The 25,246-nt window shown below is 36.2% G+C and overlaps 2 protein-coding genes across 2 annotated transcripts; both read left to right on the top strand.

Moving 5' to 3' along the window:
• Positions 1-5,446: 5,446 nt before the first annotated feature.
• LOC141485152 (uncharacterized) lies at positions 5,447-6,439 on the top strand. The gene is made up of 2 exons (XM_074181276.1): positions 5,447-5,560; positions 5,647-6,439. The coding sequence occupies exons 1-2, from the start codon at positions 5,549-5,551 to the stop codon at positions 6,352-6,354; spliced, it is 720 nt and encodes a 239-aa protein (XP_074037377.1). The 5' UTR covers positions 5,447-5,548; the 3' UTR covers positions 6,355-6,439.
• Positions 6,440-10,026: 3,587 nt separating this feature from the next.
• On the top strand, positions 10,027-18,624 carry LOC111502799 (uncharacterized). Its single transcript, XM_074181102.1, has 6 exons — positions 10,027-10,154; positions 10,241-10,903; positions 13,165-13,200; positions 13,355-13,966; positions 17,650-17,670; positions 17,922-18,624. The coding sequence occupies exons 1-6, from the start codon at positions 10,143-10,145 to the stop codon at positions 18,531-18,533; spliced, it is 1,956 nt and encodes a 651-aa protein (XP_074037203.1). The 5' UTR covers positions 10,027-10,142; the 3' UTR covers positions 18,534-18,624.
• The last annotated feature ends 6,622 nt before the right edge of the window (positions 18,625-25,246 follow it).

Raw genomic sequence — 25,246 nt, 5'->3', positions numbered from 1 at the left:
AATATATAGATAGCAGCGGCGGCTCGTCAGAGGAGGCAAGGGAGGCTTAGCCTCCCTATGAAATTCGAGGCTATTCATCACAATGGATTAAAATATATTGACAAATAATTATGATTATTTTTTCTAAAAATGCTTGGGTATTATTACTTTACCATTAATTTTTAATATAAATACATAATATGCCTGAAAAAACATTATCACTCACTACGTAGTGGTACCACACTGTATCCTGCATCAACAAACCTCAAACGCACCGCCCATGAACGAATAACGAATAATCTCAACCCGAAATAATAAATGCCATACGTTAATACGTTGCAAGGGAGCCAAGCCTCCGACCGTTTTAAAAAACACAAACTCCGCGAGACCGATACAACCAGCAACATAGGTCCCGATTTTTAATTTTAGTTGCAGAAATTATAGCGTTAGAGGAGGCTAGCCTCCAGTTGGTCTCCGTTAGTGTACGACTGTGTTTGTTTTTTATTCAATTATTTGAACGGGATGGCGTGACGGACCGGGACTGAAAAATATTTCGGTGAATCGTTTTAGTGTTTTTTGATAATATTTGTTATTTGTGTATAAAACAGGCAGTATTGTATTATAGCAGTGATTTTTGGTAATATTTTTAATGTGTTTTTGAAGTGTTTTCTTTCAATTTCGAAGTGTTTTCAGGTTTTCACTTTTCGGTTTTCCTGGTTTTTGTTTTTTTAATGGTCAGTTTTATACGTATAATTTTCAGCAATACACAATTTTTATTTGCATTTATGCAAATATTACGTATTTTGCTTCAAATAGGTGCGGTACCCCAAAAAATTTTCGCGCCTCCGGCGGGCTTTTTTGTGTGTATATAGTCTTTATGACTTTAGCCTCCCCTGTTCTCCAATGCACGAGCCGTTACTGATAGAAAGACATAATATTTTTCTCCAAAGGATACAAAATACATAATATATACGTGCATATTTCCTTCTCAATATAATAAACGGTATTCACTATCCAAAGCTCAACGAAAGTGACTAGCTATTCGAAAAATATATAATGTCGGAAAAACTTGTGTCAACTATAGTGAACATATTCAAAAAACATTTTATTGTGAGATTTTCACTGAACAGTTTAACAAAAACACAACACGTGTTTTGCCATACAAAGTCTTTAATAAAGACACGCCTGAAGAAGCCGTTGTATGATGAAATACGTGTTGCGTTTTTGTGGAACTGTATTGGTGAAAAGCTCACCAGTAATGATTTCGTTTATTCTAAAACAAAAAAGCTATTTTCGCAAATGCTATTGTATTTTGTGTAATTCAATTCTTTGGATTTTTCCATTCACACACAAGGTAGAAATACGAGATAACTACACACAAAAGCTTTTCAAAATATCGTTTTATTCACCAACTATGTGTTGATTACTTCACAATTTATCGAAAGGTGTGGTCATTTCTGAAATTGAAGGAACATTTACATATTTTGTTACTTCGTGTCGAATATGTAACAGTAGACTTGACAATGACCTGGAAAGGAAAATATTCGGCAATTGCTGAAGTGATTGTACCTCTGTATCAGCCTCGTTGCTTTTGTTTTACGAGAACAACTGAAATCAGAAGCGATGTGATGCGAAATTTTGTAGCTTATGCAATTTTGAAATATTTCGCATTAACTCAGTTAATGAGTCAAAGATAGTCAGATATATTGGATGTTTTATATGAAAGGTGTCGACTAGTAATATACAATCCTAATTTTGTATCTAGTCAACAAAATTATCAAATGATAGCCTGAAAATTTTATCAATTTGTGTCACAAATTTGTACCGTGAGGCCAGTTTGGTTTCGGCCAACCTTTTTTTTTCTTTCATACAACCACTCAGGGCCGTCGCCATGGGGGATGGGGGGGGAGCCTCCCCCCTGGTTTTTCAACTTGGGAAAAAGTTGGGAAATTTTGGGCCGTGAAGATAGAAGAAAATAATAGTAGAAAAATAAGAAACAATGAAAGGATAAAAATGAGAGAAAAGAAAGGGAGAGGTGATAAGAAAAGGGAAAGAACCAGGAGAAGGTTGGGATTTCCCAACATGCATAGCTTGGAAATCCCATACTTTGAAATTCTGAGTTGTTTGAAAACTTCAAAAAAGTTTCTCCCAAGTAAGAGAACAGTCCTGAACAGTCCACAAATTTTAAAGTGATAATTTTACAAAATTCCTAACTTTTTAGTGTTTTATCGACTTGGAAAAGTTGGGAAATTCCGGGCCGTGAAGAGAGAAAAAATAATAGTAGAATACAATAAGCACAATATTATTTAAGTGTTGTATTGAATATTCCTATACATGGTGGATAAGGTGGAAGAACGAGGACCTTGGTTCAAAGTAGAGTAATTCCCATTATTAGTTTCATAATTTCCAACATTTATTTTTGTTTGTGCATACCTTAACGGGCATACGCATTCAGCCAATCTTTGGATAGCTAAGTAAGGAAATTAATATATCATAGTAACTAATCCCTTGGCTTTCATTTTTTTGAAAGTTGGGAAATTTTGCTGGAGGGGTTGGGAACATTTGGATTTCCTTCCCCCCTGGTTTTTCTTTTCGCTACGGCCCTGCAATCACTATAATTTGACCAAGGTTTTGAGATATTTTCTTTCTGATTTCACATCTGTAGCTCTTATTATTCAGCCACTTACGAGAACTAGTTGATATCTGTGCAACTAAAAAAAGCGGAGGTTTTGTCGATTCCTGGGAATTATAGACAGATAAGATGCTTTAATAATTTGTTTACGAGCATGTCATACACACGAATATCCACTGCAGTTGAACGAGTGTTTGAACGGACATATGAGCAGAGAGGTCCAAAGAAAGGAGTCGCTGAATGTAAAGAGAACCTGCTCGTCGATATATGTGTAACGCAGGATTCGACACAGTATAAGCGTGACCTCTCTATGCCCGAGATCGATCACTGCAAGGCTTTGCGGTACACGACAAAGTAGTGACATGCCTTGAACAAACGATTTCACGCTGTCGGAGTCGCTTCACCATAAAATCTGCTAAAGTTAGAGTCCAAACAGGGTAGATCCTTTCCAGAGGGTGTATTTCAGAGCGATTTCCTCCTTCTCTTTCCACCTTCTCTTCTGCATCTTACTATTGTTATTATCTGTTCCGCTCAAAAATACTCGAGACTATAACTGTTACACAAATCTGGTCATCAGAAATGTCGAAGAAAAACAAAGTTGCTGCTACCAATACGCTTGCCGTTCCAATCTCACTCTACTCGTTTGGAGTAGTGAGGTGGAGTCGAAAGCTGCTGTATCAACTCGACATGAAGACTTGCATCTCAAATCGTTTGTTCCACGATTCTAATTCCCCCGACAATAGGAAGGTCATGGGAGTTTGGAGTGTCTACAAGACTGAATGGTACTGGATGGAACCTGTGAAGTCATCAAGAGTTCAGATCCCCTTCTCTGTATGGTTCGCGACTATGAAAGATCAGGAACCGGAGCATTTCTCTTTAGGGCAGCTGCCCGAACGTCTGATGATTTTGGTTGTTTTCGACACTGAACGGGATCACAACTCTGTGACCAAGTTTGAACCCGTTAAGCAAAATACCCACATGAAAGCCGCAGAGATCATTTCACTCTTGCGGCAACAAGTTAACGCTTGGGGTTTTTTTCAACAACATTGAAGACCTCGGCTTATCAAAGCACCTGACTTTTGCTTTCCTCAGGTCGAACATTGAGAGGTTTATCATGGTCTGCCAGGTAAAGAGGTTCCTGACACGAGGTGCAGGGCCTACCTCGAGGCGCCTGTTCAACATATGTGGTCAGAGCCTATACTCATCGACATAAGATGTCCCTAAGAGTGCTTTTTTATTATCTACAACACTTTTACGGTATTGTCAAGACACCGGTAGGGCCCTACGTTTCGGTGTGACGGATATCGTTCGAAAAGAAAAGGAAAAACGGATGGAATATCAGGATTTTCACTTCGAACTCCGCAGACTCTACCCCAACCACTCTATTGATATCGTTGTTGTGGTTTTCGGTTTTTTTCTGATTTTCTTCATGCTAACTTACCGCACGATGGCAGAAATCTTGGCCGGACAAATTCAGAAAGGAACATGATTTTCGGACCCAATTATCACTTACTCCACGGTGTGGGCAGTGGTCATTATTTGGAAATGCTGGCGTGCCCTCCCGAATGTGTCGGAGCTTCGAGGACAGGGCTCGACCAGCCTACCCTTTGGGAAAAATAACTGTTAGTAGGACGGTAGCTTGGTGAATTGACGTGGGTGGTTTGCTCGACACACACAATCGACCGCTGTGTGATCCGGTAGTCGACCGGACAATCAATTTTCACTTCCCGTGTTAGGAATCACACGTTAAAAGTTAGGACCTCGTTAACCTGGTTAACGCAAAAACAGATTCAAACAGATTCTCATTGGCGATTCACATTATGACAAAGTATTGGATTTTTAACGAACTCTGAGATATCCGCTCGTCGGTGATACACCAACAGGAAGAATAATATCTTCAGAATTTAAATTATCAGTTTTTTCTACATATAATATTTTTTTGCATCTATGAAAGTATTTTCGGTCAAAACAATTATTTTATCACCACTATTGCCTTCACAAAAAACAAAGTTGTTGAATGGAGGTTTACCGTGTTTTTATTATTCTCCTAGTCTCTGTGGAGACCACGTGACTTGGAAAAAGTCACGTGGTCTCCACAGAGCCAATCATGGTAACTATTATTCAATCTTGTTAGGCAGTAACTATAAACCATCTTTTTTGTCTGACTCTCAATTTATATTTCTGAATATTTTCTATAAATACACCTTTGAATTTTCAACCGTCCTACAATATTTATTTGTCATTTTTTTATTTCAAGTTTGGGGTAGTCTGGCCACAATTTTGAACAAATGAAAATATCCACTTCATATTTATTTCAATTTCACATGGAGTGGAATGTTTTCTTTTGTCAGAAAATTTTTGCAACTGCATTTTACGAAGTTGAAACTAGTTCATATTCGGCCTGCCTTATCCTTCATTCCTCACTGCTTTGCTATTGATAAATCATTGTTCAAAATCTGTTATATCCAATAATATCGGATGAAAATTCATTATGAGCTCTTGGGATATCATATTGAACCAATCCTGCTTCGCAAAATTTTGCCACACATTTGTGAACAATTCTTTTATACAGATTTTCTGCAATCACTTGAAAAAATATTATTTCATATAATGTAACTAATAACTTGTTACTTCTAAAAAGGTACAATATCAAATCAGAACGGTTGATTATTTAATACCACTGGAATGTGCGTATTGAATTCACCTTGAGAGGAAAGCAATTTTTTATTGCCTTCCATACACATGAACTATATTCTGGTTCAATGTTAGGTCATACTAATTAATATCGAATGAGTAGAAGAAAATAAGATTAGTGAAAGTATTCGAATTGAATAGGTAAAAACCACTCCTGCTCATAATTACAATTTCATATATAAAGAGTGAGAACAGATTGGCAGTTATCATTCAACTGAAGCACATCAAACACCTCAGTCAATCATGGCTTTCAAAGTAAGTAAATGACAAATATTGAAAATTAGTTTTCTTTCGAGAATCATTATTATTCAATGAATATTCACTCTTCAATTCTGTTACAGTTTATCGCCTTCTTTGCCTTTGTCGCTGTTGCGAAAGCTGGTGTAATTGGCTACGATTCTCATCCAGCTTATTCTTCTGCCCCCTCAGTTTCTTACTCCAGCGTATCAGCTCCTGTGGCATCCCACGTGTCTTCTCCAGTACACGCTAAAGCCGCTGCCCCAGTATATGCCGCCCCTGCATACAAAGTAGCTGCTCCACTAGCATACGCTGCTCCAGTGGTCAAGAAAGTCGTTGCTGAGGAATATGCCCCAGCACACTACCAATTTGGATATGAAGTGAACGATCTCCACACTGGAGATGTCAAGAACCACCAAGAATCCAGAGAAGGAGACCTCGTGAAAGGCAGCTACTCATTCATCGAAGCTGATGGTTCCAGACGTATCGTCGAGTACACCGTGGATCCCCACAGTGGTTTCAATGCCGTAGTCCACAAGGAAGCAGGCGCAGTTCCAGTTAAAGCTGTTGCCCCAGTGTATGCCAAAGTAGCTGCCCCAGCGTATGCCAAAGTAGTTGCCCCGTTAGTTGCTAAAGTTGCTGCCCCAGTAGCCTATGCTGCTCCCCACAATTATGCTGCTCCAGCTTTTGCCAAGGTGGCATATCCAGCTGTTCCAGCTGTAGCTAAAGTGGGTTACTCTGCTGCCCCAGCTGTGTCCTATTCCAGCGTATCAGCTCCACTAGATCATGCAGCTCCCTCATATTACCACTAACTGCTGTACCTCCATTGTAATCTTCACTGTAAATAACACATATTTATTTGTTTTTTAAGTTTAAATTTGAAATAAAGCAAGTTTCACCAAACTTTCTCTGATTCGAACTATGAACTTGAACTATAATTATTATTATCAGTTATGTTACCATGAAGTAACAGTTTCAACTCGATTGTCAAAACGCTATGATTAGCATCTGTGGAGACCATTGTCATAAGCTGGCGTTACATACCTGAGGAAAAAGGAAAACATGTGATGTTTTGTTTTGCAATTTCTTAAAAATATTCGTTATGCCAACAAACATTCAATCAAAATCTCTCTTGGTATAAATACGTTGTTTGAAAGATGGTACTAGATCGAAAGTCGAAAGCGAATCAATTCCCAAAGGATCGTGTGAGATTTGAGTGAGATAAAATAGTTGACTACAAAGTCCTTTGTTGAAAACCTCATATCACGAAGTCAGATAACTCTGATATCTTTATCGATTGAAGTTCTTATAATTGAACATAATGGGAATAAACACAGTGGGGTTTATTAACGGATTTACCGATTCTCAGTACCTATAATTGTCCATATTTCTTTGCCAGTTTTGGATCTTGGAAAAATATACAGGGTGTTTCAAATTCGATCTTCACCTGAAATTATTACATCCGGTTCGGAGACATTTATCTTCTTGAAGAAAACTGATGCCTGGGTTTTTGTGGTTTTTGAATTGAACTTGGTTACTTGCAACCCAATTCGAAATCACTTCCAGATCCTCATTACTGCTGCCAGTTAAGATGTGCCTCCGTAGCCGATGTCCTGGAATCCAAATAGGATGAAGAGACAAGTGTGCTTTCGTCAGCAAAGCAATATATTGTATTCTTGGTTTTTTCCAACGAACAGACACCTAGAGACAATATGGATACCTAGGAAGCACCAGCGTTGAGGGTAGAAGTGTTCGAGATATATCCATCGACGGCCACTTCCAGGGAACGTTCTTCCAAGAAGCTGAAGAGCCATACACAAAAATAATTGAAGTGCATAAATAATCCTGAGTACTATAAAAGCAGTTTCCCAGGAGGGAGGAGTTCTAATTCTGTTTTTGAAGGAGCTTTATTTGAGCACTTTCAATTAATTAGAGAGATACTTGTAAAGATTGACATTCAATGCATTTTTATTAGAACTTGTGAGATTGTATCGAGGCTGTATGAACAGATCTGCATATCATGTACCATGATAATGAATATCCTGATGCCACGAATAAATTGATATATTTTTATGGATTTTAAGTAATTGACTATATATAAATACCGGTGGTAGTATACCCATGTTTTCGAAAAGCGACTTACAGTGATGTCTATAATTGGCATTCATCAATATTCTGACTGCTTTTTTCTGAAGTGAAGGTTTTTGTGGAGTGAGAGGAATTACCCCACAAGACTATAGCATAATTCATATGTGAGTGGAAAAAGGCGAAATATGCGCTTCTCAGGGCATCAAAGACAATTCTCTATTTAGCTGTCAAAAAGTATATATACTCTTATACAGCTTCTTACTCAGTAGGTCAATGTGTGCATACCATGATGAATTACCGTCAAGAGATGGTTCTGGTAGTTTGGCAATATCACCGCCATTGCCAATTTCAGTGATTTCAGTATTCGAGATCATAAACCTTTCGGATCTTGCTTTCTAATATGACTGATAACCAGTCCGTGCAAAGCTTTTTCTTAGAACATCTGATCAACTGTATTGCCAAACATGCGCCAAACTAACTGACTATTGTAAGAAAACAAGTAGAGCTGAGGCACCAGTCAATCTAATAACAACACTGATTATCTTCAAACATGACTCAACCTCTGACGGAAGCATCAAACTTTTACGAAGATTCGAAATAGATGAACACTTCAATCTATCAGCTTCATGTAGTGCGTTCTAGCGTTGAATCTGGTCATTATTACGCATTGGTCAAAGATGGAACAGACTGGTTTAAGTTTGACGTTAATTCGTGTCACTAAGGTTCTGGCGATGTCTTGAATTTATTTATGTCTTTATAGGTAAAGAGGTTCCCAACACGAGGTGCAGAGCCTACCTCGAGATGCCTGAGACCATAATGCACTTGCCATCAGCATGTCCATCATATGTGGTCTAAGCCTACATTCATCGATGTAAGACAGCCATAAGAGTGGTTTTTCATTATCTGTGGCACTTTTACGGTATTGCCGAGACGCCGGTATGGCTCTACGTTCCGGTGTGACGGATATCGTTCGAAAAAAAAAGGATGGAATATCAAGATTTTTACTTGGAACTCCTCAGACTCTATCCCGACCACTCTATTGAGATGGTTGTTTTGATTTTCGACTTTTCTTTTCTGATTTTCTTTATGCTGGCTTGCCGCACAATGACAGAAATCTTGACCGTACAAATGCAGAAAGGAACATGATTTTCGGACCCAATGATCACTTAGTCCACGGTGTGGGCAGTGGTCATTGGTTTGAAATGCTAGCGTGCCCTCCCGACTGTGTCGCAGCTTTGAGGACAGGGCTCGACCAGCCTACCCTTTGGGAAAAAAAGATGATAATAATGAGTTTTGGTAGGATGATAGCCTGGTGGGTTGACGTAAGTAGTCTGCTCAACCCACTCAATTGACCGCTGTAAGGCCGGACGATCGATTTTCACTTTCTATCGTCCAACCCGTGTTAGGAATCATACGTTGAAAGGTAAGACCTCGTTAGTTGTTGACTTGCACATGTTTCAACTTTTGAGAGTTTTCGTTCGTAGGGGGCGCAACTGGTTAACGAAAAACACATTTTAACAGATTTTCATTGACCAGTCATATTATGACAAAGTAATGACATTTTTATAACAAATTCTGAGATATCCGTTCTTTGGTGATACACCAACAGGTAGAATGATGTCTTCAGAATTTAAGTTATCAATTTTTTCTGTATATAATATTTCTTTTGCATCTGTGAAAATAGTTTCGGTCAAAGCAATTGAACTATATAATTAAAAAAAACTATAATTATCAACATTTTTTTTCATCACATCACAATTGCCGATAAGAATAAATACTTCAAAACGTAAAAGCAATATATTTACCAAGTCACCTGGTCCTCTCATAGCCAATCATGGTAACCATTATTCGATCTTGTTAGGCAGTAACTATAAACCAATTTTTTTATTTCGATTTCACACGGAGTGGAATATTTTCTTTTGTCAGAAAATTTTTGCAACTGCATTTTACGCAGTTGCAACTAGTTCATATTCGGCCTGCCAGATCCTTCATTTCTCACTGCTTTGCTATTGATAAATCATTGTTCAAATTCTGTTATATCCTATAATATCTGCTGAAAATTCGTTATAAGCTCTCGGGATATCATATTGAACCAATCCTGTTTCGCAAAATTTTGCCACAAATTTGTGAACAATTCTTCCATAAAGATTCCCTGCAATCACTTGAAAAAATATTATGTCATATAATGTAACGAATAACTTGATATCTCTAAAAAGGTAGAATATCAAATCAAAACGGTTGATTACTTAATACCACTAGAATGTGCGTATTGAATTCACCTTGAGAGGAAAGCAATTTTTTATTGCCTTCCATACACATAAACTATATTCTGGTTCAATGTTAGGTCATATTAATTATTATCGAATGAGTAGAAGAAAATAAGATTAGTGAAAGTATTCAAATTTAATAGGTAAAAACCACTCCTGCTCATGATTACAATTTCATATATAAAGAGTGAGAACAGATTTGAAGTTATCATTCAACTGAAGCACATCAAACACCTCAATCAATCATGGCTTTCAAAGTAAGTAAATGAAAAATATTGAAAATTGGTTTTCTTTCGAAAATCATCATTATTCAATGAATAATCACTCTTCAATTCTGTTACAGTTTGTCGCCTTCTTTGCCTTTGTCGCTGTTGCGAAAGCTGGTGTAATTGGCTACGATTCTCATCCAGCTTATTCTTCTGCCCCCTCAGTTTCCTACTCCAGCGTATCAGCTCCTGTGACATCCCACGTGTCTTCTCCAGTATACGCTAAAGCCGCTGCCCCAGTATATGCCGCCCCTGCGTACAAAGTAGCTGCTCCAGTGGTCAAGAAAGTCGTTGCTGAGGAATATGCCCCAGCCCACTACCAATTTGGATATGAAGTGAACGATCCCCACACTGGAGATGTCAAGAACCACCAAGAATCCAGAGAAGGAGACCTCGTGAAAGGCAGCTACTCATTCATCGAAGCTGATGGTTCCAGACGTATCGTCGAGTACACCGTGGATCCCCACAGTGGTTTCAATGCTGTAGTCCACAAGGAAGCAGGCGCAGTTCCAGTTAAAGCTGTTGCCCCAGTGTATGCCAAAGTAGCTGCCCCGTTAGTTGCTAAAGTTGCTGCCCCAGTAGCCTATGCTGCTCCTCACAATTATGCTGCTCCAGCTTTCGCCAAGGTGGCATATCCAGCTGTTTCAGCTGTAGCTAAAGTGGGTTACTCTGCTGCCCCAGCTGTGTCCTACTCTAGCGTATCTGCTCCAGTAGGTCATGCAGCTTCCTCATATTACCACTAAGTGCTGAATCATTGTGATCTTCACTGTGAATACCACATATTTATTTGTTTTTTAGGTTTTAATTTAAAATAAAGCAAGTTTTACCAACCTTTCCTTCATTTCAACTATAAACTTGATTTATTATTATTATCATTATTATTATTTATGCTATCACGAAGTAAAAGGTTCAACTCGATTGTCAATACGCAATAATTACCATCCGTGGAGACCATTGCCATAAGCTGGCGTTACATACCTGAGGAAAAACAAAAAAATGTCGAAGTGATGTTTTGTTTTGGAATTTCTTGAAAATATATGTTATGCCAACAAACATTCTCTCAAAATCTCTGTTGGTAGGAATACGTTATTTGAAAGATGATACTAGATCGAAAGCGAATCAATTCCCAAAGTTGGATCATGTGGGATTTGTGTGAGATAAAAGAGTTGACTACAAAATCCTGTGTTTAAAATCTCATATCACGAAGTGAGATGACCCTTGTATCTTTATCGAATGAAGTTCTTGTGATTGAACACATTAGGAATAAACACAGTGGGATTTGCTCATGGATTTACCGATTCTTATTACCTATAATTTCCCATATTTCTTTGCTGGTTTCGGATCTTGGCAAAATATATGTGAGGACACATTTCCTGATGCATAATTATGCATCAGGAAATGCAACAACATATTCTGGACTTTAAAGCGTAGTCATCTACATTTCTGTGAAAGAATATTAGACAGGAAAGAAATGTCTTAATATTCCGAGTAGTTATTTAGATAAAAGAAAACAATTAATGAAAATAGGTAATGACTTGAGTGAATTGCAATATATCAGATGTGGTGTACCTTGAAGTAGTGTTCTTGGTCCTGTTCTTTACAACCTTTAGTCAACGATGTGTTTGAACTGAACACTGCAGGAAGAGTAATTGGATACGTCGATGAAACTACAATTTTCTATCAGATTTTATACTCATAAATGACTGGTTTTGCCAAAAACTGTTAACTGTCAATCCAAAAAAACCAAACCTTCGAAACTTTCTATATTTTTTACCACTTTTATTTGTAACTAACGTTACTGCAGTTTCGTCCTATAAGGACATTTTCAAACTTAAACATTAAACTTCAGTACCGTTAGTTACAAATAAAAGTGGTAAAAAACATAGAAAGTTTCAATTCTCCTCTCTTCATTATGATGTAGTAATGGCTACATCCGTCAATTTAGTTATCACCTTCAGTTGCAATAAATGCGGAGTTGGATCGTTCCATCAAATTGTAGTAAATTTACCTAAAAAAAACATTATATATTGAATCTGTGAGAAGCATTAAATATCTAGGCGTGTATATCGATAATAATTTGAGGTGGAAATCCCATATCAACTTTGTTATTGAAAAACTGCGTAAAATTATTTATCAATTCAAAACTCTTAAAAAATGTTTGCCCATCACCCAATTGGAATAACTGTACTATTCTCTTGTTGATAGTCATTTGATATACCCTATTACGGTTTGGGGAAACGCATCTGAATCCTTTAGAAATAATCCAAAAAAGATTCATTCGGCTAATTCGCAATAAACCCCTCAGATTTTCTTCCGATAGCCTGTATAAAGAGTCAATTTTTTTGTTATTGGCAACTACTTTAACGACAGAGCTTAACGCATCTTTCGCAGATGAAATTGTGTTTGAGGAGTGCCAGATGATGACAGTACTACCAACTGTCGAAAGCGCTCGCAGATAATTAATAGAAGATATAAAGCTTCAAATCCTTTTTGTAGAATTTATTATTGAAATACTTAAAATGAAGGAAAATTAGTGGCATCAATCAATATATATATATATATATATATATATATATATATGAATCTACCGAGAAGGTAGATTCATGTATGTATTTTGAAATTATCTGGTATCCTGAATTTCCAAGCCTTGCTGATGTTTATCAAAGTAGTAGATTTTGTACGTCTACTACTGGAACACAAAACGCTAATGAGACACGGATATGTATCAAACAGGAGCAGTTAACTCAATTTAATTCATTCTTATTTCACGAATATAACGAAACAAGAAACTCCTCAACAATACGTGCCTCGTTGAAGACGGATTAGAACATTCTTTGAATATCTTAATCGAAACAATCACTGGGTCAATGTCAGCATTATAAAACAGTACGTAACAATTTGCTCCGGTTTAAACAGTGAAAGTACATTCGCACAAAACAGAGAACTGAAGTGGAAGCAATCATACGATATATAAAGCTGCCAACACAGAAAATCGTCACAGACATATCCCACCAAGAAGACAAACATGGCATTCAAAGTGAGTATGTGTGAATGAATAAACAGAAATAGTTCCTTTCCATAATTTTCTCGAAACTAAATGATCAAATGAGAACATCTTGAACGTTTTAGCATTTTCTCGATGATGATGATGAAGTTAGAAAAACTAACATTTCAAATTATTTTTTTTCAAGTTCGTAGCATTCGCTGCTCTCATCTCAGTAGCCCGTGCTGGATTCCTTCCGGCATACTCCGCACCATTGGCATATTCCGCCCCTGCAGTGGCCAAAGTAGCATACTCCGCCGCCCCTGCTGTATCATACTCCAGCGTATCAGCTCCATTAGCCTCCTACGCCAAAGTTGCTGCCCCAGTCGCCTATTCGGCTCCAGTCTACTCCCACGCCGCGCCAGCTTTCTCCTACGCCGCTCCAGCTCTTAAAGTAGCCGCCCCAGTCGCTTATGCCGCTCCCTTCGCCAAAGCCATCGTCGCTGACGCTCCAGCAAACTACAACTTTGGATACGGCGTTAATGATCCCCATACCGGAGACAGCAAATCCCAACAAGAATCAAACGACAATGGTGTTGTTCACGGAAGCTACTCCCTCGTTGAAGCTGACGGTTCCAGACGTATCGTGGAATACACTGCTGATGACCACAATGGTTTCAACGCCGTTGTACACAAGGAACCAGCTGCAGTAGCTGTCAAAGCTGTAGCTCCAGTTGTTGCCAAAGTTGCTGCTCCTCTCGCATATGCTGCACCAGTAACTCCATTGGCTCATGGATATGCTGCACCAGCATACTACCACTAAGTTATTTAGGACTCTTCGTCTGCGTGTATATACATATTTGTAAATTATTTCAAATAAAGACTGTTTTCGAGTGAACAAGTGAGTTAGGTTTATCTTAAAGTCAGTGAGACATTCATTTTCGAAAGTGTTTCAATGAGCCAGGAATAATTCAAAAATGTTTTTGAAAGAGTTATCGATCTCAGGATCAGTTAACGATCAGTTTTCCAATTACCTTATCGACTAAAGAGAAATAGTCTAGGAAAAATCGTCCAAGTATTGTCTTCTAGGTTATTTTGGGCATTACATGATGCACCAGACAGAAACCCAATTTTGTAATGGGTATGCGGAATGGATTGGAATCGAAGAGATACAGAAATGAATCAACAACAAACGTCACACTTTCCATCTTGTCTCTTCAGTGTCTTTTCATCAGGGGTGTGCTGGTAAACAGATTACAGCACAAGGTAAATTAATTTTCTTCAAAAATGTTAATCATGATAGAAGAATAAGCAATGGGAATATTTGAGAAAGTAATACATATCAACCCATGTCCCCTCTGACATTGATCTTTTCTGTTCTCAAAAAGGCCCTTCTCAATCCAGCTACAGAAAAAATTCGAGTTCTAAAATTCTTGATGGAATCACAAAGAAGCGAGAAAAACATTTGCCTCCGAAGAAGGAATAAACTCAATGGCAGCACAGTGTTGTAACGATGAATGAATGTATAGGTTGTTTCAAAAGTTTTGTCCGTTCTTAGGAGTCTACTTGATACTGTAATATTCCAGTGAATACCCACTCAATTTGATAGGAATAAGTTGAATCAGTTAGCATGAAAATTGGGTGCTCGGGTTTCGATAAAGTCGACGAAGGCCGTTTTTGCCAAGTCTTGATTGGCGAAGGTTCTACCGGCGAGAACGTTATCAAAGTGCTTGAAAATATGGTATTATATAACATATTATATTTCTGTTGGATTAACTGTTTGTTATAGATTTCCTTTAGCTAATAATTTTTATATAGGAACTTTTCATTTCACATCTTCAAATAGTCTTAGAGAGAAGAGATTTATTATATTAAAATCAATATTTGGTTCAATTTGATTTGTAGTTTTTAGAGGTAGAATAATAGGCTGATTGATTTTTTCAACTCCTTATTTCATTTGTTCACTTCATCAGATGAAATTAATAATTTTAGTATTTATTATATAGGTTTAAAATTTTCATTTATTGAAAATGAAATTTAATTATAAACTAGTAAAATATTTCAGAACAATAATTAATTTACCTTTATTGAATTATTTTCCTATTTTTTCAGGTAAAGTTTATTCAAATTATATAGATCAAGGTTGATTAAAATTTTATGGTTGTCAAAATCTATTTATATTATTTGAAACATATTATTCATACAGCTTTCATCATAAAATCATATAAAAATTTATTTATCTTCATTTGTTTGTTGATTGATATTTTTAGTTTATAATATTTCATATTCATATAGTATAGTATTGAAGATACTAGGGTTAAAGAATATTTATGAATATTCATAAGATATATAACTACTTCATTTTACATTGAAAAAATATACATATTACAAAAGTTACATACGATGTAAGTAGGTGTAAAATAAACAAGTTACCCACTAAAATCATAGATTTCGTGTGGGGTTTCATTTATCTAGTATTCCATGTTATGATTTCTATATGTATTAATATACCGAAAACTCATGTAATACATCTGTGATCTGTAATAAATCTGTTTTATCTATACATATGGATATATATGTTACATCTGTTTAAAAAATCTGTTTAAAATCTATTTTTCCGTTAATCAGCTGCCGCCCCCATACGAACGACAACTCTCAGAAGTTGAGAAACTTGTGCGAGCTTAGGACTAATGAGGTCTTACCTTTTAACGTGTGATTCCTAACACATATACATATACATTCATATATATATAGGTATATAGTGATTCTATTCAAAAATTACTATATAAAGAAAAAAAGAAAAGAATACATAAATCAGTTTTCCTCCATTTATAATGTATACCAAAAAGCTCAGCATTTCAATCCTATATCCATAAAGTATGAAGCATGATAAGATGAATACAATGAAAAAACTATTAGAGAAGAGAAATTATTAGGAATATTGAATTATTTTGATGTCCCCTTGAACCACATATTTTTCCTAACAAAATAGATAACATATTCTTTTAACTCAACTGTTATTTGGATCAATTCAATTGAATATCCATTCTATTTGAACCAAGCAAATAGTTTTTCATTTTGGTCCTGAACAATTTTGTGCTATTGATTCCATATTTTTTCAAAAACTACACCTCACGATTTAAACTCCACAAACTTTATTCGTAGTAGACTTCCTCCAGGTAGCCTCATTTATGGTTACCTGTAGTATATAAATATGAATGTAAATAATTCTCATTTGTGGTAAATAAACAATTGTTTGAATATATTTAAATTTGGATAGTAAGCTTCTGAATGTGCGAGTATTAGAATTGACATGAGCGTCCCACCTAAGATATTGGTCTATATTTATACCTAGGTATTTTGTTTTCTCGCATTATCTGGCTTGCTTCCTCTGTGTTATCTTCGATTACTAGACCGTCAAAATTTGGCAAACTACTCCTGCTATTGGTGAAAGATATAAAATTGGTTTTCTTGTAGTTTACCTTCAGCAATTTGTGATCAAACCACGTCATTTTCAACTATTTGTTTGAGATCGATTCAGTTTTCACATAGTATACGATAGCTGTGTCATCAACAAATCTTATTATTTTTCCACATGAGTTTAAAGTGAACAAATTGTTAATATATGTATGGAGATTATCATTTTGTAAAATTCATATCGAATATTGGAGAGAGAAAATATCTTTTGTCTGATTTACTACCAATTCGTTTGAGAATGGTTTAATAGACCGAACTCGGCCGTAACAAACAAAAATCTTAGTAGTCATAATGCTACAGAAACTAATCAAACTAATCAATAAAAAACGTCACACAGTTCACGAAAACCTTGTCTTTTCAGGGAGCACGTCTTCTGCATCACGCGTGTATTGAAAAAATGTATGTTTCGAAACAGGTGACAACACAAATTAAATTTATTTTCTTGAAAATATCGACCATCAATACTGTACTATACTGTACAAGAATAGATGATTGGACAGCGAAAATATTAGAGGAAGTAATATAATTCAACCTATCTCTACTCTGATATTGATCATTTTTAGGTGTTCACAAAAAAGAACTTTCCAAAGCTGAAAAATGTATAAGTCGGAATACAAAAAAAAATCCGAGTTTTAAAATTCTGGAAACTGGTGAATTTTCTGGAGGTGATTACATCGAATTTTAACTCGTGAATGATCTTTAAAGTTTTAATTTGCTATTAAAGGAAAAATTACACTAATTTCTCATTAGGAAATAATGATTATTCGAACATGGAAAAATCGAACGTTTTTTAATTAATCCCTGTTGCTTCAATATATCCCATTTTACTGCATGCTAAAGTAGTAATATTTTTAGCATATTTATTTCTGTACGAACACCAGGTCAAAGTCAGTGTTATAAAACAACGATTTATACGATTTAATCAGTGAAAGTAAATTCGCTTCAGATCAGTCAACCAAACTGAAGCATTCCTATGGTATATAAAGCGGGTATCACTAAAAATCGACACAAAGTTCACTCAGCCAGCGAACGAACATGGCATTCAAAGTAAGTCAGTCAGTTCTAGATAGTTACTGCATATTTATTGTAGTTACTTTATGAGACATCTCAACACAAAATATAACCTATTTTATGATAAATATGAATATTTTGGAATTTCCATATCTCCACCCCCATAATTGCTCATGATCATTTCAGAAAGATTCAGATTCGTATCGTCCATAACTTCTAGTAATTTAATTTCATCTTTAGCAAAGCTACACATTCACAACACATCCATTGAAATCTTTTTTATTTAGTTCGTAGCCTTCGCTGCTCTAATCGCAGTAGCCAGTGCTGGAGTACTCCAATCATACTCTGCCCCATTGGCTTATGCCCCTCCAGTTGCTAAAGTAGCATACTCCGCCGCCCCTGCTGTGTCATACTCCAGCGTATCAGCTCCATTAGCCTCCTATGCCAGAGTTGCTGCCCCAGTCGCCTACTCTGCTCCAGTCTACTCCCACGCCGCTCCAGCTTTCTCCTACGCCGCTCCAGCTCTTAAAGTAGCCGCCCCAGTCGCTTATGCCGCCCCCTTCGCCAAAGCCATCGTCGCTGAGGCTCCAGCAAACTACAACTTTGGATACGGCGTCAACGATCCCCAAACCGGAGACAGCAAATCCCAACAAGAATCAAACGACAATGGTGTTGTTCACGGAAGCTACTCCCTCGTTGAAGCTGACGGTTCCAGACGTATCGTGGAATACACCGCTGATGACCACAATGGTTTCAACGCCGTTGTACACAAGGAACCAGCTGCAGTAGCAGTCAAAGCTGTAGCTCCAGTTGTTGCCAAAGTAGCTGCTCCTCTTGCATATGCTGCACCAGTAGCTCCATTGGCTCACGGATACGCTGCACCAGCATACTACCACTAAGTCGTTGAGAGCTGTTTGTTTTTCTTGTACATATTTTTAAATTATTTGGAAATAAAGTTTTTCTGGAAAGAATAAATTAGCTACTTTCATAACTGTTCAATAGGTTTTTTGGATAAATAATAAGTCATATTGCTACAGAAACCCAATAATACCAATAAGCCTTTCTGAGAATCTATGATGTGTTATATTGTACAGATCCGCGATAAACCAGCTCTAGTCACTTTCAAACATGTTGGAGCAATAAATGCCAAAGTAGTTGTATCTACGTTGCTCCAAATACTTCACACAGTTTGTGTATTTGTGGAAAATACTTTTCTGTTACTCTGATCTTCGATGAATCATTCTTGGGTGGGTTACCAAATTGTCACATGCCAACTACAAGTGAATCAGGAATATTATATCAACAATAGTAAGCTTTTTTCGAATATCCACCATCCACTTGTGTTCTTGCTCAATATCTTCCCAGAATATTCTAAAATGAATGATCCGAAGTATACATAACAAAATCATAATTTTTATGAATCATGATTATATTTGAAATTCATTTTTCATTATAAAGCTCTATGAAATTCAAAGTTATTATAACAAAATGTTAAGAAAAAAATAAAGACTTTTTCGAAACGGAAGAAATGGAATGATTATTTTTGCAATATATAGTCACTGTAAAAGATTCACAGTTAAATGAATTTCAATATCAACAGGAACAGATACAACAAGTTTCTGCCTCCATAAAACGGCTGATTTAAGTTTCGGTTTTGTTTTTTATGGTCAATGTCATTTTCAGCAGAACTTCAGAAGTTACAGAAAGATATGTGATATAATTGGCCGATACTTGATGAAAATTCATAATTTATGCAAGTACCACTTTATTGTGAGATTTTTGCTGGATAATTCACAAAACCGCAACGCGTGTGTTGCTATACAATAACTTCCGCACACGTTTTTATACTGACTAACTTATACTTAGTTTATGCTTTATATAATTTTTTAAGGAATTTCCTTGAATCCATTTGAAAAAACGTTCCTCGGAAGTTCATTCCACATAAACGCATATCTCCAGATGAAAGAGTTCTTGAACAGTGAAGTTCGAGGTGTAGTGAGTTGAAACTCGAAACGATGGGCATCCACAGTCCGTTGCGTATTTCTGATATGTACCGCTCCTGGTGGAATCAAATGTGCCAAGATACTTGAACACTTTCCGTGAAATTATCTATAAAAGAGAGACGAATCTTCAATCTTTCTGCGATGTTCCAGGCTATCAAGGTTGCACGCGATGTTTGCGTCTCCAATCAGGCGGATGGCTCTTTTCTGGATGGAATCCAGCAACTTCAGGGTATGTTTGGGGGCACAGCTTCATACATGAGAACAATGCTCTAAAAAAGATCTGATCTGAGCTTTATAAAGCATCAAAAGTTGCTGAGGTGTGTATAGTTTTCTGGTTCGGAACAGTGTTCCAAGGTTTTGAGAAGCAACCTTTGCAATTCCAGCGACATTATTATGACAAGACATATTGGTGTCCATTTTATTACCCAACAAACTTATCGAAGCAGAAAGCGAAATTGTTTGACCTGATGTTATTATACCCGGTTCGGAGACATTAATCTTCTTGAAAAAAACCGATAACTGGGTTTTTGTGGCATTGGATTGAACCTGGTTACTTTCACCCCTATTCAAAATCACTTCTAGATCCTCATTAAGATATGCAAGCTCCTGCTGCCGATGAAGATGAAATGACGAGACGAGTGTGTTGTCGTCAGCAAAGCAATATATTGGATTCTTGGTCATTGGATAACAATTTGAAACATGTGAACATGTACCTAGGTAATAACTGATACTTTTACTCAAGTTTGGATGAAAACTAATTGAATCTTTTAAACATCATAAAAACAATTTGGAATTGAATGGACATGTACAATTTGTACTTTATATAATAACAATTTGAATCATGTGACCTTCAACTCTGCAGGTGTTCTCAACGCAGAACAAACACATGCAGTACTCTTTCATAATACACAAAAACAGCTAATATAGGCATCAAAATTGGCAATCATCAAATTGACAAGGTATCATGTGTGAAATTTTTGAGTCTTTATGTCGATGAGTGTCTTGACTGGAGAAGACACTGTCAGCCAGTCGTCTCAAATATGGATTCTGTGATTTGCATGCTTCGCAATCTTAGATGTGTTTGTTTGAAAGTGGTTGACAATGTTTAGATGTGTTCTTACTCATGACCAGTTGACTATGCTGTACTTTGCCCAGGCAGAATCACGCTTGGGATATGGCATTGTCTTTAGGACAATTAGGGAAATTTACTTGTTTGCATGATCTACACATGTATGTATAAAGTTACTTCTTTTTTAAAATTGATCACTTCCTACCTTTCTTTGGAAAATTCCCACATTTTCTGTATCAAGAGAGAGTAGCAGAAAGCCAAAAACTTTCTTTCGCAAACATTTTATAACTAATCCTCAAGGGCATTTAGTCAATACAAAACAATATAATGATCTATATATACATTCGAAAAACAATGTCCTCTTCAATTCTCCATCTATGATTGGCCGAAGAATTTTTGATAAATTACTATGACTATGAAATCTTTTCCTGAACTGGAATTATTCAAATTTGCATTGAAAGAGTTTTTATTAAATTATTTTTTTATCGTAGATGAATATTTTTTGCACTGATTTCAGGCTTCACAGATATATAATGATAATAAAAATAATAATAATGTGTCTGTTTTTTTGTTGAAATACATAAAACGTACCACATGATAGAAACAAGGAGGCGGTATTCCGCTTAGTTGCTCTTCCATAGTTGTTCTTCCATAGTTGCTCTTCCAGATATATGTATGTTCCTCTTTTGTGATATGAATATGGTGGACTTAAATTTAGGCTCGGTATTATCATTACTTTCAGGATATTGACTGATCCCAAGCAAATTATTTTGTCATGAAGGAAATAAAGTCTTACTCACTTACTAACCACCTGATTCGTGTAAAAACTAATTGAAAATTTCAAAATCATAACAGAAAATTCTACCATTTCTTCCAATGAACATGAATGAACACATCTACCCTCTATTGCAAGTTTGAGATGAAGGACTGAAGATATTGAAAAATGTTTTGTATAAAACTTGTCTTTTCTGACATATTTCACAATTTTCGTCAGTTGATAAGCATGCTCGACATGTGTCGCGGTTTTTTGAAAACCCTTTATAGTGAAAATCATACAATAAACTGTATTCATCAGTTGTTTTTTTTATATTTTATGACTTCCTCATGCTTATGCTTCCTTATGCTTCCTCAATCATCAAGTATCGGTCAGTTCTATTCAATCTCTAAATATTGACGATACTTTTGATGCACTTTTCGGAACTTTTGGTGTAGTAATGAATATTACTGTAGTTTTTTCCCAACACCAAATCGTTATTTTTAACACCTCGACATGTGTTTTGATCACCAAGTGATCATTTTAAAAGAGGAAGATTAAACTAGAAACTAACGCGAAGCTAACGCTATTTATGCTATATAGATATCCCATACAGGTAAACCATCCAGGTGTACCACCCATACAGGTATACCAACCTAAATGAATTTTTTCAACGGTTATAGCTGTATATGAAACAATTTTCAGCTATAAAAAAATTAATTTCACAATATTGCCTACCTAAATTTATTTTTGCAATGTGTCCTTATGTAGTAGTCAGTAAACCTAACAATATTATTTTAACAAGCTATATAGTATGCTCTTTGGTATAGGTCCGTCATCGTTATTCATAATATTATTGTGCTTACTTATTTCTACACTCTCATAGGCATCTAGTTGCCTGTTGTTGTTAACTTGTCTAACTAATCTTAATGAACTGAAGTCTATGGAATGGTTTTGTTGCAAAATATGATGGGCGACTGCTGATTTCTCAGGTCTTCCATATTTTAAGTGTGCTATGTGTTCCTTATATCTTACTTCAATAGATCTTTTGGTCTGTCCATAATATTTTGCATCGCAGTCCTTACATTCAATTTCGTAAGTTCCAGACTTTTCCGAATTCTCGACTTTGTCTTTTGTACTTATGATTTGTTTTAAAAACCACATTCATACCTAGGGTCTTTCTTCCAAATGATCAATATTTACTTCCCTTTCCATTTTTTCTTTTGGCCACTGATCTGGTGATAATATCAAGAAATCTGTTCCAGTAATCCATCTACGGTTATTATCGTTAAACGTAATTTTTTCCAATCTCTTCGTAGCTTCATCAGCCACATTCTCTTTGGAATTGATGTATTTCCATTCTGAAGAATTCGTCAAGTCCTGTATTTCTCCGAGTCTCTGTGCAACAAAAACTTTGAATCTTCTAGCTTCAGACCGTATCCAATACAAAACCGTTTTTGAGTCGCTCCAGTGCCAAATAGCTGAAATTTCCATGTCTAAGGTTTTCTTCAAGAAATGTCCTAGGCGCGCTTCCATCAGTGCAGCTTGTAACTCTAACCTAGGAATGGAAAGAGGTTTCAAAGGTGCCACTCGTGTCTTAGCAGTGATAAAACTTGTCTGAACTTTCTTTCCTTGTTGAATTCTTAAATAGGCTACAGCTGCGTAACATTTTTCAGAGGCATCGCAGAATATGTGGAGTTGAATTTCACTTTTTTGTCTATCCAAAGTGAAGTATTGTCTGTGAATCTTGAAATTGTGGATAATTTTCAAATCTGCAATCCACAGTTGCCACTTTTTATCCATACAATCTGAAATTTCATCATCTCAACCAATTTGACTTCTCCAGATGTCCTGTAGTAAAATCTTCCCTCGAATTAAAAAATTTGCCAGAAATCCTAATGGATCAAAGATGGACATCAAAACTTTTAAGATTTCTCTTTTTGTTGGTCGTCTTAGGTGTTCGAAAAAACTCCTAAAATTCTTTCCATTACGAATTCTCCATTTTTTTCCATATTCTTTCCACCTGAAGCTAAGAGTGAAACATCAATACTTTGGCTGATTTTTTCATGATTCGTGATCCAGTTACAAATGACAAAACCTCTTGCTTTGTGTACATGAATCACATCCTTAATAAGGCTTATTGACTCTTCGAGTGTGTCTGCCGATCCCAAATAATCATCCATATAGGTCCACAGGTCGATCCAAAAAATACGACAACAATTTCATATGTATCAGGTTCAATTCGTCGATCTTTACGCCGCCATAATATTCGTTGTGCAGAGCAATCTTCCGGTCTTACTTCAACTTGCAAAAACATTTCTTTTATATCAGCAGTGAATGCATATTTTTTAATTCTAAAATTCAACAGAATATCATTCATGGATATATGATGGAATCGGCCGATACTTGATGAAAATCCATAACTAACGTATTCCAAAAACACTTTATTGTGAGATTTTCACTAAATTGTTTCACAAAAACGCTGTTTTTGTAAAACAATTTAGTGAAAATCTCACAATAAAGTGTTTTTGGAATACGTTATCATTCATGGAGTTTTACAAATCGGGAACTGTCAATAAATTATCATTGAGGCTCACACCGTGACCTCTGACTGAAGCATCAAAGACAATTCCTTAATTCATTTGGTTTGTTCACATTTGTTACCCCGAAATGTGGCAAATACCATGTTTTCTCAAACACATTATTTGCTTCTTTTTTTGTCAACTTCTTGATATAACCTTTCTTCTCCATGTCTTTAATTTTTTCGCAATATATTTCACCGTACATCTCATCTCTATCCATTTTTCGTTCAATATAGTTCAGTCTTTTTAGCGCATTTGTTTTGCTTTCAGGAAGAACAATGTTATCTTTTTTCCATAGAAGTCCTATTTCAAATCTCTCTCCACTTCGTTTCATTGTTGTGTCCAAAATATGTTGTGCTCTCTTATCTTCAATCGACAAAACTTTATCAGACATACTTTGACCAGTTTCCAATTTCCAATGTTCTGTTAACTAGAAGTGGCCAATTATCTTGTCCGATGAGTATCCTGGGTTGAGCATCTTTCAACGGTGAAATCTCGTCCTGGATGTATGGATACTTCATCCTGATTTTATCGAAATCTACTGTCTGCGAGGGAAGAGAAAGTTTCGTTGTTCGTACATGGCGCATCTGAAAATTGGGACCATTGTCTTTGGAACTAATGGAACTTTAGAATCATTTTGTTGATAAAACAAATCTTCATTAGTCCATTGTAGAGAAAGACTTTGTATGGGACCGTCAAGACCAAGATAATTAGCAAATTCTTCATCTATTAAAGACATTTTTGATGAGTCATCCAAAAGTGCATAAGTTTCGGCTGTTTTGTTTCGACAAGTGACAACTACTGGTAAAATTTTCAGTAGAACGGATTTATTATTGAAAACGTGAGAATTTGTTCCAACAATGGCGGAGTCATCAACATTATTGGCTTCATTAATAGTCTGAGGAACGTCTTTATGTAATAACTTATGATGAAACTTTGGACATTGTTGGACTCCACATACCTTTCGTTTTCTGCATTGCTTCAGATTATGATAAAAACTCAAACAAAAAAAGCATATCTTATTTTCCGTTATTATTGACCACCTACCATCTACTGGCATTGACTTGAATTCAGAACACTCTGTAAGATGATGCACATTTTTCTTACATCAAAAACAAGATTTTTTGCTCGTTGCTAAAGTAACTCCTTTTTTAACATATTTTGATTTTGACGTATTTTCCTGAATGTCATATTTTGGAATTTG

Source organism: Leptinotarsa decemlineata, unplaced genomic scaffold (genome assembly GCF_025532065.1).
Source record: "Leptinotarsa decemlineata unplaced genomic scaffold, Ldec_3_MD MMD2_tig00026307_RagTag_RagTag, whole genome shotgun sequence".
In the NCBI taxonomy this organism is placed as follows: domain Eukaryota; kingdom Metazoa; phylum Arthropoda; class Insecta; order Coleoptera; family Chrysomelidae; genus Leptinotarsa; species Leptinotarsa decemlineata.
Note: the sequence above shows the minus strand (reverse complement) of the source record. Positions and strands in the feature narration are given on the sequence as shown.